The 15,565-nt window shown below is 44.4% G+C and overlaps 2 protein-coding genes across 2 annotated transcripts in view; one reads left to right on the top strand and one right to left on the bottom strand.

Moving 5' to 3' along the window:
• Positions 1-15,565, bottom strand: part of LOC140910225 (E3 ISG15--protein ligase HERC5) — a 46,477-nt gene that overhangs the window by 17,344 nt on the left and 13,568 nt on the right. The window contains exons 10-16 of the mRNA XM_073340678.2: positions 15,085-15,144; positions 14,035-14,140; positions 13,066-13,249; positions 12,529-12,701; positions 11,142-11,240; positions 4,082-4,183; positions 3,867-3,989 (exon numbers count right to left, since the gene is read on the bottom strand). Of these exons, the coding sequence (XP_073196779.1) occupies positions 3,867-3,989; positions 4,082-4,183; positions 11,142-11,240; positions 12,529-12,701; positions 13,066-13,249; positions 14,035-14,140; positions 15,085-15,144 (847 nt within the window). The remainder of the gene's footprint in view (positions 1-3,866; positions 3,990-4,081; positions 4,184-11,141; positions 11,241-12,528; positions 12,702-13,065; positions 13,250-14,034; positions 14,141-15,084; positions 15,145-15,565) is intronic.
• PIGY (phosphatidylinositol glycan anchor biosynthesis class Y) lies at positions 51-786 on the top strand. The gene has a single exon (XM_073340681.1). The coding sequence runs from the start codon at positions 51-53 to the stop codon at positions 264-266; it is 216 nt and encodes a 71-aa protein (XP_073196782.1). The 3' UTR covers positions 267-786.

The following is a 15,565-nucleotide window of genomic DNA, read 5'->3' as shown; positions in this document are numbered from 1 at the left end:
CAGACAAAACCTGAAGACTAACCTACGCCCACAGTAACTGGGGAAGAAAGATGTTTCTGTCACTGCCTACGCTAACTGTACTTGTTCCACTGTTGTCCTTAGTGGGTCTGTTTTATTCAGCCAGTGTGGATGAAAAGTTCCCAGAGGGCTGCACCAGCACAACCAGTTTGTGTTTCTACAGTCTGCTTCTTCCTATTACCATACCAGTTTACGTGTTCTTTCACCTTTGGATCTGGATGGGTATTAAACTTTTTAGACACAACTAATAAGGAAAAGCTTGGAAGGCACCACAAAAATAGACTTGCCAACCTTGTGGCTGCTTGGAGAGAGCGATGTATCTTCACCTACCCACACCCTAATATTATATTCCATGCAGTTGCAATAGTCTCCTAGCATAAGTGGTGGTCTTTATTAATCTCCCAATGATGCCTGAAAATGTAACTTTCTGCACAAGCCTTGATGCACAATGGCCTCATTACTGCTGAGAGAGATAATTAAATAACATTTCTCTTGTTCCTCCTCCATGTTAGCATGTCCCAGCAAAACCTATTGGTGAGTTGTAAGGCTATGCTACTAGCCCGTCAAAGTTGTTGTGTCTTTGAAAAGAATAAATGTTGTGCACTGATTGAGATGAATTTTTTTAAATAGGTTATGGTGAGTTTCACTATGCCTCTTTAAATGAGCAGCACCATAATTCGGTAGTTGCCTTGCTGGTTTGAACTGATGTCTGCAGTAGAATGCATTTGTCTTACTGTACTATGGAAATAAAGAGTATAATACATCAAACTTGTATCCACATGTGCTTTGCAGACTCTGCATTAGGAGCTCTTCGGTCCCTACTGAAATGTAGCCACGTTGTAGGTGGCATCCATTTATGTGCCTGTAACACTATAGGTCTAATTTTAGATGGGGTAGTGAAAAGTAATGTCTCTAATTAAATTATAGGGGGAAGGAAGACAGGGCATTTGTTATTACTGAAATAGGCATTATTATGATTGCCAGGATAGCAGAGCTGGCACACCTATTCATGGGATAGTAGCCTGGGGGCTCCTGGAACCTGTGCCAACCGGCAAAGGTCCCTACCAGCTGGGGATAGCAGTAGTGCGGCTTGCAGCAACCAGACCCTCTCCCCAGCCCCTTGCCAGATCTATGCTGTCTGGGGAAATGCAGTACAAAGGGAGTAGAGCAGGGCTTAGAATCTGGCCTATTAAAGTACCCGCTGTTTGCTGTTAGGTGACTCTTGGTTCTCACCCATTTCTAAGTCTTAGGTGGGGTAATGCGCGCTATGGAGGTGGAGTGTTTTTTAAAGCGCAGGGACACGTTGTGTATTAATTGGTCTGGGTACACCCTGGTGGTGCACTTCAACATAGTTCTGTTTGAAACTACGGTGTTAAAGTGCACTACTAGGGAACCATTAGAGTGCAAAAGCAGGGTCTGCAGGGACCAATTAACACACAACACATTTGTGCGCTTTAGAAAGCACAGCCACGTTTAGTACATTACCCCACCATGTAGACAGCCCTTAATCAACCAGTGCCAGTCATATTAACTTAAATAGGCACTCCTAGATGGACAGAGAGAGACAGCTGTGATGTTGAGACACAGAATGGTGGTAGCAAAAGTGACTCCCCTGCATGAGCTAGACCATACATGTACAAATTGTCCTTATGCATACTGTTGCCACCTTGATGTAAAATGCAAGAGGGTAAGGGTGAAGGAGCAGAAAACTCTCCCTACGTAACCTTTTAAGCTTAGGTTGGAAATGTGCTTCCATTTACAGCTCAGTAACAAATATCTCCATCTTAAAATTGAAGAGTAACATCTGTGTGTTGGATACCTATCTGGGTAGTGCGATTTATATACGTTCCCGCAAAGTGCATCTCTGAGCCTGTGATTCTGGCTGGTCACATATATGGGGACTCAGAGCCATCCCTTAGGTATGGTGAATCGGGATGACTGCTGGGGGCCCCGCAGGGGGCAGCGGGGAGCTGAGGGGTGAGGAGCCTCCCCACCAGAACCTTCTCCTGCCCACCGGTAGGTCTCGCTCCCTCTCAGCGCCTACCGCAGATCAGATGTTTTGCGGTGTCAGGAGGTGCTGGCAGGGAGGGGAGAGAAGTGAGGGCGCAGTGTTCTCGGGGGAGGTGGGGCAGGGTGGGGGCAGGGGCGGGGTGGGGGCAGGGCCCAGGCAGAGCAGGGGGAGCAACCCCCAGCAGATTAGAAACTCAGCGTCCATGTCCTGGGTCCTGCATCCCCCTAGGGACGGCCTTGTGGGGACTGGTTAACATTGGTTGTGGCTTCTAATGGCGTAGGGGAAAGCTATTCCTTGCATTGGGATAGACTCAGTCATCTGTGGGGCGCGTCTATAACTTAACTACTATGACCCTAAGTAAGATAGAGCCACTTGTAGAAGTTGACAGAACAAATACAGCAATAAATCAAAGAATACAAGTCTACCAGATTCATTCTTTGCTACCTCCCTGCCCCTCAAGTCTAACTCTGGGAAACAAGAGCTGGCCCCCTTTGGATATAGCACAAGACGACAGCAAGCCATGACACTGCCCAACACTATGAGGTAGAGAGGAATCAGGTAGCATATTTATCCCATTTTCACAGAAACCAAACTACAGGTAAATATTCTTAAAGACTTAGCTACTGAGACATCAGAAGACAGTAATAAGACAGTCATAAGATGCTCTAGGGAAAAGCAACTAGTTATAATCTGGGAGGGCAGACAATATTTTTGATGTGTTGCTTAATGAAGCAAAGCTGCAAGCAGGGCATTGGATGCTGTAAGTCATGGCATAAACGGCCGAGTGAACCTGCGTGTTCGCACTGCTGCGGTAGATGCGGGGTGGGAACCGCTGGCAGGGAAGAAGGGCCACCACCGAAAGAAAAAAAAATATTGGATAATAAGAGTTATTGCATTTGCGGTCTCTCGTGGCATAGATCGGATAACCAGACCACTCCAGTGCGTAGTGCTGATACTAGGAGTTTGGAACATAGAGCCCTTTATGACCCTATGATGCTGTCGTGAGATCTATGCAGATCCTGATCCTGTGCCCATGCTGAGCTCCATTAAAGTCCACTACCCAGATTTCCTGCAAGGTCAAGACCTTAGTCACTCATCCATCTAATTGTTTTTCCATCACCGTTGGTGCCAGACCGACAGAAATCGAAAGGGAGGCCTCCTTTGTAACTACATGATGGTACAGCAGAGGCAGGAGCAACACAGTCATCTCCCATGCTGTGCCACTGGGGCGTCTCCTCCATGGTGTGCGGGGGACCATCTCCACTCAGGACAGCAGCAGTTAGTCTCTGTGGCCAAGTCAATTCTTGGCCCCTAGCGCTGATCATGGAGATGTGTTGTACACACATTGGTTTGCCTGGCCACCACTTTCACATACAGCAGACTACCCAACAGCCATAAGGAGGTGACCTAGCAGTGAAAGAGTACTCCATTGGGTAGTGCTAATATGAGTTTGGAAAATAGAAACCTATGTAGTGAGATCTATGCAGGTTGCCCATGACCAGTTCCCTTAGCCAGCAAGTCATCCCCCCCCACCCAAGCTATTTCATAATTAATTAAACCACCTGCCATTCACTGGGTATTTGTATTAGCCCCTTGCTTTAATCAAACAAAGCTTAATTGCCACGTGTGCCAAGATTGAGAAGCTAATTCTAGCCTACATGGAACATGCTTTTCAGTAATTTCCATGATACTTTTCCCTCCTTCATTTTTAACTGGATTTTAAAATGCCTGATGAATGCTGAAAAGATGTCCTTGTTGGTTATGAGCTATAATAAAGGCGAAGTACTCTAGAGCAATATATTCAGAGCTAACAAAATAATCAAGCTTGATTTCTTACTTTCAAGAATTTCTCAAATGTTTTAGGTGGTGCGCTCCTCAAATACTGCCACACATCATCCACAAGGTGTGTTCTTCTGATCTCTAAACACCACAGACCTCGTGGCACCAGGAAAGAGTTTGCCTACAAAACAAAATAGACAATGCATTACAAGCTTTACATTCTTTTAGTTTTTAAATTGTTAAAAAAAACCCATTGACTTTGGCAATACTTACGTTATATATCCTGAACAGAATTTGGCGGTCAATTTCATAAACCGCAATCTTATCTTGCATGTCAAAGATGCAAGGGTATGCAGTCAGTTTCAACAAAGCCTTCTGAAATTACAAGAAAGTTTCATTTTCAATTAGGAAAATGTATTTAGAATGTCACTGTGATAAAGACAAGCTGGATTATCAGTTCTTCCTCTGTCCTATCTCAGAGTCATGTTATGTACATAAGGCAGTATTTCTAAAAGGAATGTCCAGAAGTGAAATCCCCCATTAGTCTGTTAAAATAGCCACTTACAGGTTCTGTTCCCTACTGTGAGTACCTCAGCTCTAAAGCCTGATATTCTGCACCCTTATTCACAATGCACCATACCTCATTACCAAGTAGTCCCATTGAAATCAGAATCAGGCCCTTGGCATTTTGCATGCACAAGTGCAAGGTTTTCACTTACAAACTCGGTACACTTCTGAAAGCTGCTTTCGAAATTTGGCCCCAGGCATTATAGTTATAGCAGTGAGCATGATTGCTTACTTTGTTTAAGAGAACTGGATAAATTCATGGAGGCTAAGTCCATTAATGGCTATTTGCCAGGATGGGCGAGGAATGGTGTCCCTAGCCTCTTTTTGTCAGCATGTGGAGATGGATGGCAGAAGAGAGATCACCAATCATTACCTGTTAGGTTCACTCCCTCTGGGGCACCTGGCATTGACCACTGTTGGTAGACAGGATACTGGGCTGGATGGACCTTTGGTCTAATCCAGTATGGCCATTCTTATGTTCTTACGTTCTTAGAGCCTTTGGTGTAGTACCTTGTCAAAGGCTTTCTGAAAGTCCGCATACATTATATCCTCTGGATCACCCTTGTCCACATGCTTGTTGACCCCCTAAAATAATTCTAACAGATTGGTGAGGCATGATTTTCCTTTACAAATGCTATGTTGACTCTTCCACAACAAATCGTGTTCATTTATGTGTCTGATAATTCTGTTCTTTACTATAGTTTCAACCAATTTGCCTGGCACTAAAGTTAGGCGTAAAATTGCTAAGATCGCCTCTGGAGTCTTTTAAAAAAAAAACAACTGGTGTCACATTAGCTATCCGCCAGTCATCTGGTACCAAAGCCCATTTAAGTGATTGTTTACACCTGTAGCCAGACAGCCAGCCCCCTCCCCCCCCCCCAACAGACCAGCATTGCTGGAAACACAGGAGGAAGCCGGAACAGGGCATTTAACATATATTCCAGCACAGCCTTTGAAGCTGTGAAAGCACAGGTGTGCTGCTACAATGTGCCTCTGGGAGCAGATACAAGGATTAAGCTCACAGCAGGCAGAGGCCCTGTGACAGACATGGCTCTTAGCCCCTACTAAATAGCGTGATGCACACACACCAACATCCTAGGTGGGAAAATATTTACCCTGATAAAAGAAATGTCCAGTAGTCGAAACTTATTGTTTCTCTCCCTTGCAAGTGTAAACTACTCTTGCGAGAGCTGGCGTCACCCCGACAGACCAGCCTCAATTTGGCATAAGAAAGGAGAAAGACAATAAAGGAGTACAGAGGTATAAGTAGGGGACCTACAGCACCATGATTTTTGAGTGCTTTTCACTATCTATCTGCTGGTCAGATAAGTGACAGCCTCCCAAGGCTTCTGCAGCTAAGAGGGTCCCTACGCCTTGTCCCTTATTCGTCTTTCCGCGGAATTGAGTGACCGATCCTGGCTTGGCACCGCTGGAATCGAGAGATGCAAGGAGGGTAAGAAGCACCCACACCTGATCTCCTATCTTTAGTGTACACATATTTTGAAATAGAGCTCTATACTTTGTTTTCTTTCTTTGGGATTGTGGCTTCAGTTTTGTAACTTGTTTGTGTGTGTAACATCTCTACATTTAAATAAGTAGGCACTAGCAATTTTGTAACCACATGATTAGAATCTAGCTTAATAAATTGTGGTAACCATTTGTGCATAAGCCTGACTTGTTTTCTCTGGTTTACTGTAAAGCAGCCAACACAATTAAAGAACCTCAGCCGTTTTGGCTCTAAAGCCTGGCCATTAGGTGAGAGTACTAAGAGCCTAGCGTTGAGTTGTGCCGACTCCACGGGGCAAACTCTTGGGGCACCTGTCAGTCAATCCTGGCTGCCCGCTGCGAAGGAGCTCTGAGCTCTAGCAGTTAAAGTCACGGGTGGTTAGGACCTTGGGGCATCCGTCAGCCTAGCCCGGGCTGCCCGCCGCAAAGGGACAGTGCGTCCTAGCGGTTAAAGTCACGGATGGTATAAACGGGCATAGCTGGCACCTCACCAAACATCCTTGGCCGTCGGCTAACAACACCATACTTAATAGTTCTGCAATTTCATATTTGAGTTCCTTCAGAACTCTTGGGTGAACACCATCTGGTCCTGGTGGCTTATTACTGTTTAATTTATCTATTTGTTCCAAAGCCTCCTTTATTGACACCTCAATCTGGGACACTTCCTCAGATTTGTCACCTAAAAAGCATGGCTCAGGTGTGGGAATCTTCCACACATCCTTCAGATGCAAAGGATTCATTTGGCTTCTCCTCAGTGGCTTTGTCTTCCTTGAGTGCTCTTTTAGCACCTCCATTGTCCAGTGGCCCCACTGATTGTTTGACAGGTTTCCTGCTTCTAATGTACGCAAAAAACAATTTGCTGTTAGATCTTGAGTCGTTGGCTAGCTGTTCTTCAAATTCTTTATTGGCCTGTCTAATTCTATTTTTACACATGGCTTGCCAGAGTTTATGCTCCTTTCTAGTTTCCTCAGTGGGATTTGACTTCCAATTTTTAAAGGATACCTTTTTGCTTCTAACTGCTTCTTTTACTATGTTGTTTAGCTATGGTGGTACTTTTTTGGTCCTCTTACTTTGTTTTTTAATTTGGGGTATATATTTAATTTGCGCCTCTATTATGGTGTTTTTAAAAAGTTTCATGTACAAAAGTTCCATGAAGCTTGAAGGCATTTCACTATTGTGACTGTACCTTTTAATTTTCCTTTAACTAGCTTCCTCATTTTTGTGAAGTTCCCCTTTCTGAAGTTAAATGCTACTGTGCTGGGCTTTGGTATTTTCCCTCCCACAAGGATGTTAAATTTAATTACTTTTTGGTCACTATTACCAAGTGGTTCAGCTATATTCACCTCTTGGACCAGATCCTGTGCTCCACTTAGCACTAATTCCAGAATTCCCTCTCCTCTTGTGGGGTCCAGGAGAAGCTGCTCCAATAAGCAGCCATTAATGGTGTCTAGAAATTTTATCTCAATATCCCATCCTGAGGTGACATGTACCCAGTCAATATGGAGATAGTTGAAATCCCCCCAATATTATTAAGTTTTCTACTTTTATAGCCTCTCTATTCTCCTAGAGCATTTCACAATCACCATCACCATCCTGGTCAGGTGGTTGGTAGTATATTCCTACTGCTATACTCTTGTTATTCAGGCTTGGAAATTCTATCCATAGAGATTCTATGATACAATTTGATTCATTTAATTTTTTTTTTTTTTTTTTTTTTTTTTTTTTTTACTATATTTGACTCCATGCTTTCTTTCACATCTAGTGCCACTCCCCCATCAACATGATCTACTCTTGTCATTTCTATATATTTTGTTCCCTGGTATTACCATATCCCATTGATTATCATCATTCCACCAAGTTTCTCTGATGCATCAAAATCCTCATTTAATCCTCATTTATCAATATCCTCACTTAATACCAGGCACTCAAATTCATCCATCTTAGTATTTAGACTTCTAGCATTTGTATACAAGTACTCTATAAAATGTGTCATTTTTTAGTTGTCTGCCTTCATGTGATGTAATTGAATGGGACACTTTTTCACTTGACTGTTTCTCTTCAGGTCCTAGCTGTAATCTAGCAACTTCTATCCTCTCATCTTTACTAGGATATAGAGAATCCCTGTTAATAGAGTCTCCTCTGTGGGATGTCTCAATCCTCTGTACGGTCAGCTTTCCCCCAGCTCCTCTACAATCTTCTCAATTTTACATGCCAGCAATCTGGTTCCATTGTGATTTAGGAAGAGCCCATCCTTCCTGTAAAAGTTCCTCCTTTCCCAAAAGGTGCCCCAGTTCCTAATAAACCTAAAACCTCCTCCCTACACCATTGTCTCATTCACACATTGAGACCCTGCAGCTCTCCCTGGCCCTGTGTGTGGAACTGGAAGCATTTCAGAGAATACTACCATGGAGGTCCTGGACTTCAATCTCTTACCTAATAGCCTACATTTGGCATCCAGGATCTCTCTCCTATCCTTCCCTATGTAATTGGTACCTACATGTACCACGATCACCAGTTCCTCCCCAGCACTGCACATAGGACTGTCTAGATGTCTGGAGAGATCCACAACCTTCGTACCCGGCAGGCAATTCTCCATGCAGTTCTCCCGGTCATCACAACCCCAGCTATCTATATTTCTAATGATTAAATCTCCCATCACTATTAGCCATCTCTTCCTAATAACTGAGATTTCTTCCCCCAGAGAGGTATCTTCAGTGCAAGAGGATACCGTGACATCTGGAAGGAGCGTCCCAACTATGGATTCATTTCCCTCTGCACCAGTTTGATGTTCTCAGGGGCTGTCAGACTCGGGGAGGGACCATTCTACACTGTCCTGGAAAGTCTTATTTATGTCCCTCTCTGTCTCCCTTAGCTCCTCCATTTCGGCCACTTTGGTCTCCAGAGCCCACACTTGGTCTGTGAGGACCATGAGCTCCTTGCACTGAATGCACACACATGCCACCTGCCCACAGGCAGGTAATCATATATTTCATGCAATGAACTGGATCGACCCCACTCTACTGTTGGACTTCTGCCTGCATTCTTTTATATTCCTGCAGTTTTTTTGGGTGGGGGGGTGTTTGTTGGCCTAAACCAGAGGTGAGCAAACTATGGCCCGTGGGCCACATCCAGTCTGCAGGATCGTCCTGCCCAGCCCTTGAGCTCCAGGCCAGGGAGGCTAGCCCCCAGCCCCTCCCCCACTGTCCCCTCTCCCCCGCAGCCACGCCATCGCACAGGCAACGCTGCTTGCACCTGCCACCTCCCAGGCTTTCCAATAAGCCAGTCCTGCTGCTGAGTGGCATGGTAAGGAAGCGGGGGGGGGGGGAGGTTGGATAAGGGGCAGGAGATCCGGGGGGCAATCAGGGGACAGGGAGCAGGAGGCAGTTGGATGGGGCGGAGGTTGGGGGGGGCAGTCAGGGGACAGGGAACAGGGGGGTTGGATAGGGGATGGGGTCCTGGGGGGCCTGTCAGGGGGCGGGGATGTGGATAGGGGCCAGGGCAGACGGGGGACAGGGAGCAGGGGGCTTGGATAGGGAGTGGAGTCCGGGGGGGGGGGCAGTCAGGGGACAAGGAGCAGAGGGGTGGATGGGTCAGGGGTTCTGAGGGGGGAGGGCAGGAAGTGGGAGGGGGTGGATAGTGGGCAGGGGCCAGGCTGTTTGGGGAGGCACCGCCTTCCCTATCCGGCCCTCCATACAGTTTCGCAACCCCGATGGGGCCCTCGGGCCAAAAAGTCTGCCCACCCCTGGCCTAAACTGAGAGAATGTTAAACTGAGAGGGAGAGTAGCCCTGCTCCCTCATTAACAGTTAATGGATCCTAAAGGGCTTAGGCAACAAAGCCTCCTTAAGAAGCTCTCAGCCTTGCCTAGCAGGCCACTAAACTCAGCACACCGGCCCCTCAACAAACCACACTGCATACTTCAGTCAAGCAGCAAGCACACAACAAACAGATATCAAAACTCTGCAAACTAAGAACCAATGAGACTCAGAAACAAAGTCCACTATTAGATAAAGATAGGAGAGACCTCAAGGATGAAGTTTAGCCCTTGTCTATGCTGAGGATTTCAGCTATCAGTGCCAAACCACGGATATAGCTGAACTAGTGCAAACCCCTAGTATTGACAGGGAAAGCCACAAGCAGCTGTGATCTGCATGGGTGCACCTTCCCCTTGCATAGTGCAAATCATCATGGCTTATAACCCACTAGGAGTTGCCCTGATGCAGCTGTATCAGTGGCTAGTCACTGATATATGGAATCAGGGAATATTCCCCAAGAAAGAAAAGACCTGATTAAATCTATGGCTAAGAAAAGGTGAAAATCTATAAAACAGCCTCATGTAACAAACACTTGGTACTGTGTGCAGAATTAAAGCTGCTAGTTAGAAATAATGAATACACATCCAATCAGCATGAGTCCTGAAGTCATACCCCATTCTCCCGGATGCGATTTCTGCATATTCCTGTATCAGACTCATTTAAATTAAAGCAGTGCAAAGCCCTGTGTGGACACTCTTGAATCAGTTTAAAAATGGCTTATGTCAATTTTAATATCATTCAAAATGGGCTTTGCACCAGTTTAACTGCAAGAATTGGAAACAATGCCTTTGGTTAAACCAGTGAAAATTAGTTTGCAGAGTGGGTCTCAGTAACAAACAAAATCTGGAGTGAAAATTTGTTTGAAGTTGTTACGTAGCGCCCTTCCATGACTCAAAGGAAATTAAAATGTTCTGTTGGCTTCCTGGTGAAAAAAGTTTCAAAGGACTGTATAAGGGTACATTAATTCTGAATGGTTAAACACAAAAATAAGAGGAAATATAATGGGCCAGATCCTGGCTCCCATTGCAGCTGCTTTGCAATGACTGGCCAATGGCTTGGCTACGTCAGGCATGGGGGAATCTCCAGATCATGGAGCACCAATGTTTCCTCCTATGCTAACTCTGCTTCCAAGCCCTCAGTGAAGGGGAGATGTGGCCATGGAAAAGGAGGTGTAGCTGGGGCGTGATTGTGCCCAGTCGATCTCTGACTGCCAAAACAACCTTGGAAGTCATGGGCAGCTGGCACAACTTAGAAGAGCCTTGCTGTTCTGAATGGCGTATCGGGGCCAGCCCAATGCCCAGTAGCCACAGGATCGGAGAGGTTGTAGAGCTTTCTAAGCTGTACTGGGGATAGAAGGGCTGGACCCAAGGATTTGGCCCCAATATCTCTAATTTCCTAAATAACAACAAGAAAATATATTGCAGTTTTGGAAAGATGTTATACTTACCGTTGCTTCATTCGAAAGCCAAGGCTGTCCCCAAATCCCTTTCACTTCAGGTACATAGAAGTTGTTTTCCTGTATTTTGAAACCAGCACTGGAATTCACCTGCATCGATACGTACAGTGTTAAAAGGAAATGGCCAGCAGATCCTATGAGCTAGGAACACTTAACCTGCAAAACAGAACTATATTGCAAATGTACCACAGCACTTTTCACAAACGAGCAAAGCAGTGCACAACGGCAGAAGTGCAAAAACAATACAATCAATATAGAACCATACAGCTAAGAATCGTAGCATACTCTGTGCATTAACTGAGAATTCCAGGGCCTCATTTTCTTTTACACCAGAGCTCCTTTACACAACTCTGACAGTGAGCACATATTGCATTTACACTCATTTAAGACCCTTCTTTATTATGAGAATGGGGAGAAGGGGCCTTAGTGTAAATGAGAATCAGGCCCTTTGTATTATGCCCTGTCTTAGAATGACATAATGAACTTGCAGTGTAGATTACCCAAGGGAGAAAATTCTACCAAACGGGGATGAGAGCGACAAAGAAAGGCCTTTTACTTAGAAGTGGCAAATATGGGGAGACGGGGAGGAATCAGAAAAGAAACAGATTCTAATCAGGTCAGTAAATAAAAATAAGCAGAGCTAATTCAAACAAATCCAGGGCTTCCAGCAAAGACAATAGCTTAGGGTCCCCATGATTTAAGGCCCAATAATCCGTGTGTAAGTTTACTCCAGTTCCCTCCAACTTCCCATCTGCCCCCAAATCCTAAGCCAATGCCGGGGCAAATCCAGTGGGGGTGGTCAGAAAGTCACGTGTCCAGAACTGGTGCACGGGCTTGTTGAGAGAGAGTTAAGAAAGTGGTGAATGAAACAGGAAAAGGGGGTGGAATTGTGATGCTGCACGTCCAGGACAGTAATAAAAGGGGAGAGAACCCCTAGCTCTCCAGAGGATTCAACTTATTATGACCTCAGAGCAGCTGATCAGTGTGAAAAAACTTCTGCAGCATTAGAGTGCAATCAGCAAACATCACACTCACATTTCAACCTGCCCCTGGGATGGGGCCCACAAGACATGGGGCAGTCCCCTAATGGAAGAATAAGAGGGAAATAGAGTTCAGACTCACTGATTGCAGACCCCTTTGCAGGTTATTCTTGTGTAGTGGACCAATAGGGCCTGGTAATGGGGCAAAGCAACAATGATCTGACATTACAGTTCCATTCTCTTAGCACTGATGGGACAAAGTGCATACTGCTCTGTAATCAGCAATTGTACCTCAGGTATAAAAGCCACGTATTCGTAAATTCAAGAAATAAATACATGAAAAAATATTCTAATCATATGTGTATTTTCTAACCCACCAGAGTCAACTGCTTTTCTACCTGGTAAAGAATCTGCAGCATTTTCAAAGTCCTATTCAAGTGCGGTTCACAGGTAACTTCTTCAGAGTTTCTGACTTGCATGATGAAATTAAGTAGATTGATTCTGGAAACCCTTTGATACGTGCTCACTAGGTCCTTGAAAAAAGATATTTCTAGATTTGACCACAGGGATTCTGTAAAGAAAACAACTGTTGACATCTCTACCTTAGACAACATACAAATAGTTCTTAGTAAGATCTGTCCTTTGGACAAACAGCAGTTCGTTTTGTTTTCAAATGAACCGAATAAAGCACTGGTATTAAACTAAACTAGTAAATCTCAAACTCATATAATGCTTTTATCTGTAGACTGCTTCAGACAAGTTATCCCTTAGCATGTCTTTCTACATAACCAGCTTGTCAAAACCCTTTTCCATTGTAGAAAATATCTGGGGTGAAATCCTGGCCCCACTGAAGTCAATGGGAGTATTTCCCTCCTCCCTCCCCAGAACGTGCTGAAGAACTCAGGTGATCCAGCTGTACTGCTATCAGACCTTACCAAGAACTTTCAGGTCTTTTTGTTGGAGACTCAGGATGGCTTCCGCTAGCCGATCAAGAAGACGGTTAGACACGTTATCCTGTCCCCGTAAAAGGACAGGAATGATCAGGTAGATCCTGAGAGCTTCAGGTGAGCTGGGAGAGGAAGACAGTGATGACAGCAATTTCTCAACTGCAGAGATCACCTGGCGGATTGAGGGAGAGAGGGGACAAGAGAAATTAAAAAATGCAGCTGAGTTTTGCCATAATAATTTATTACTTATAGCAGCAAGACCAATATAGAATTCCCATGTTCACGGACCATCTTCTTTCATACGCTGAAGTGGGACTCAGGAGATCTGGGTTCAATTCGTGACTCTGCCACAGATTTCCTGTGCGACTTTAGGCAAATCACTTAATCTGTCAGTGCCTCATATTCCCGATCTCTAAAATTAGGATAATAATAATTCTTCCACCCTTGTCCAGATGCCTGCCAATTTAGAGACTGTAAGCTCTTTGAGACAAGCACCATCTCGCACCCTGTGTTTGTACAGTGCCTAGCACAATGCACACCTTCTGCACCACCATTTTGCAGATATTGATCAATTTCACTTTGTCAGTTTCCCTTTCTGTTTCTGTTGCTCTATCAGGGAGAGTTTGAATTAGGAAAACAAGCTTAAAACAAAACACAAAACAAAAATACCATGAAAACATTAGGTCAACCTCAGTCATTATATGGCCTTCATTGCCATAATATCTTGGCAACTCCTAATTTAATACAAAGAAATAACAGCAAACAAAACTCTTTGCTCCACTGGAAGCAGCTCTGAGAGGTAGTAGATTTGTTTTTTTCCTGTTTATGTTAGGGTCTATAAAGCACTTGAAAAACCCAGACCTACATTTTGTCAGCATCCCTTTGTGGAAAAAAATGCGATGATCCAAAGCTACTGAGTATCAGTGTAACAAGTATCATTTCTACACCACTTCTTACCTCCTGCAAGCCTTTTGGTTTCTTGTTCATCTTCTCATAAAAAAGAAGCACTGCTGACATATCTACGCCTGAGATTTCTTTGGAGGTTCTGAAATGTTTGTCTCTACTGGAAGGGAAGAAAAATCAGGGATGTGAAAGATCTGCTCCTCTGCTGTGTATTTCTGGCTAAACTTTGACGCATTTTAACAATCCCTGGGTATGAAGGGAATGTACATTCTGAGAAATGCTAAACCCTAATTCCAATTAATATAATTATATTCTGCCTACCAAGAAATTGCACTGCAGCATCAGTTGAATGCTATTCCGTACTTCCTGTTCTAAACTTTCACATAGCGTGGCTGTGTGTTGTTAATCAGCTGCTTGCCATATTCTACCCTAGAAGTGGTTGCATTTCAGCGCTGGGTAAAGTAACATTTGTGAAATGATTTGGAATCTTTCTGGGTACAAGATGCTGTATAAATGTAAGTTCATTAACAACAGTAAATGTTAATATGTGACAAACCTGTCCGATCTTCATTTTGGGTAAAGTGCTTTGCTCATATCCATGTGATAAACCTCTGCTCAGATCCTCTGCCCTCTCTACATATGTAAAATACCCATTTAGTGGGAGATGGGAGCATGAAAGGAGAGCAGAGTTTTGGAGACCAGGAGACAAATTTTCAAACTTGGATGCCTAAGTCTTGGCTCAAGTGTCCATATTAGGCAACAAAGTGATTAGATTTTGAAAGAGTGCTGAGCACCCCTAGTTCCCATTGACCTCAATGGGACCTGGGTTTGCTCAGCACCTTTGAAAATCAGACCACTTATTTAAGTGCCAAAATGTGAATTTAGAAGCTTAATTTTAGGCACTCATTTTTTAAAATCTTGGTCAAGATCTATTATGTGGATCAGAGGAGAATTTTAGCCTTTTCTTGAAAAATATTCTACAGACTTGTATTTTACAAATCCAGATCATCCTATCAATCTCTACATTCTTTGTAATGGAGCTAATTTCTGACCAATTTATACACAGTGGATGTACTATTTTGTTTTCAAATTAGTGCACTCTACCTTTTGTCCAAGAAACTTCCATTGACACAAGCCACAGATGAAAAGATCAGATGAATATTCCTGTTAATTTAAAAGAACAACAAAAAACAACCCAGAATTAATCATTCCAACAAAAAAAAGCAGCAAGAGCTATTCAGTCTGAACAAACAGCAAAGATGTGCACAAATTGGTTTGTGATTTAAAGAGGCCAGTTGTTCTAAATGCCACTTTCCTTAGATCACTGGTTCTCAACTCTGGTCCACCGCTTGCTCAGGGAAAGCCCCTGGCGTGCCGGGCTGGTTTGTTTACCTGCTGCGTCCTCAGGTTCGGCCAATCACGGCTCCCACTGGCTGCGGTTCGCCACTCTGGGCCAATGGGGGCTGCAGAAAGTGGTGTGGGCTGAGGGACGTGCTGGCCACCCTTCCCGAAGCCCCCATTGGCCAGGGGGAGCCGCGATCGGCCAAACCTGCAGACGCGGCAGGTAAACAAACTGGCCTGGCGC

The sequence above is a fragment of the Lepidochelys kempii genome, chromosome 4 (genome assembly GCF_965140285.1).
Source record: "Lepidochelys kempii isolate rLepKem1 chromosome 4, rLepKem1.hap1, whole genome shotgun sequence".
Taxonomy (NCBI): domain Eukaryota; kingdom Metazoa; phylum Chordata; order Testudines; family Cheloniidae; genus Lepidochelys; species Lepidochelys kempii.
This window is presented reverse-complemented; position numbering and strand designations above follow the sequence as displayed.

Excerpts from the sequence above, each read along its gene's own strand:
- PIGY (XM_073340681.1), top strand. The coding sequence starts at position 51 with ATGTTTCTGTCACTGCCTACGCTAACTGTACTTGTTCCACTGTTGTCC.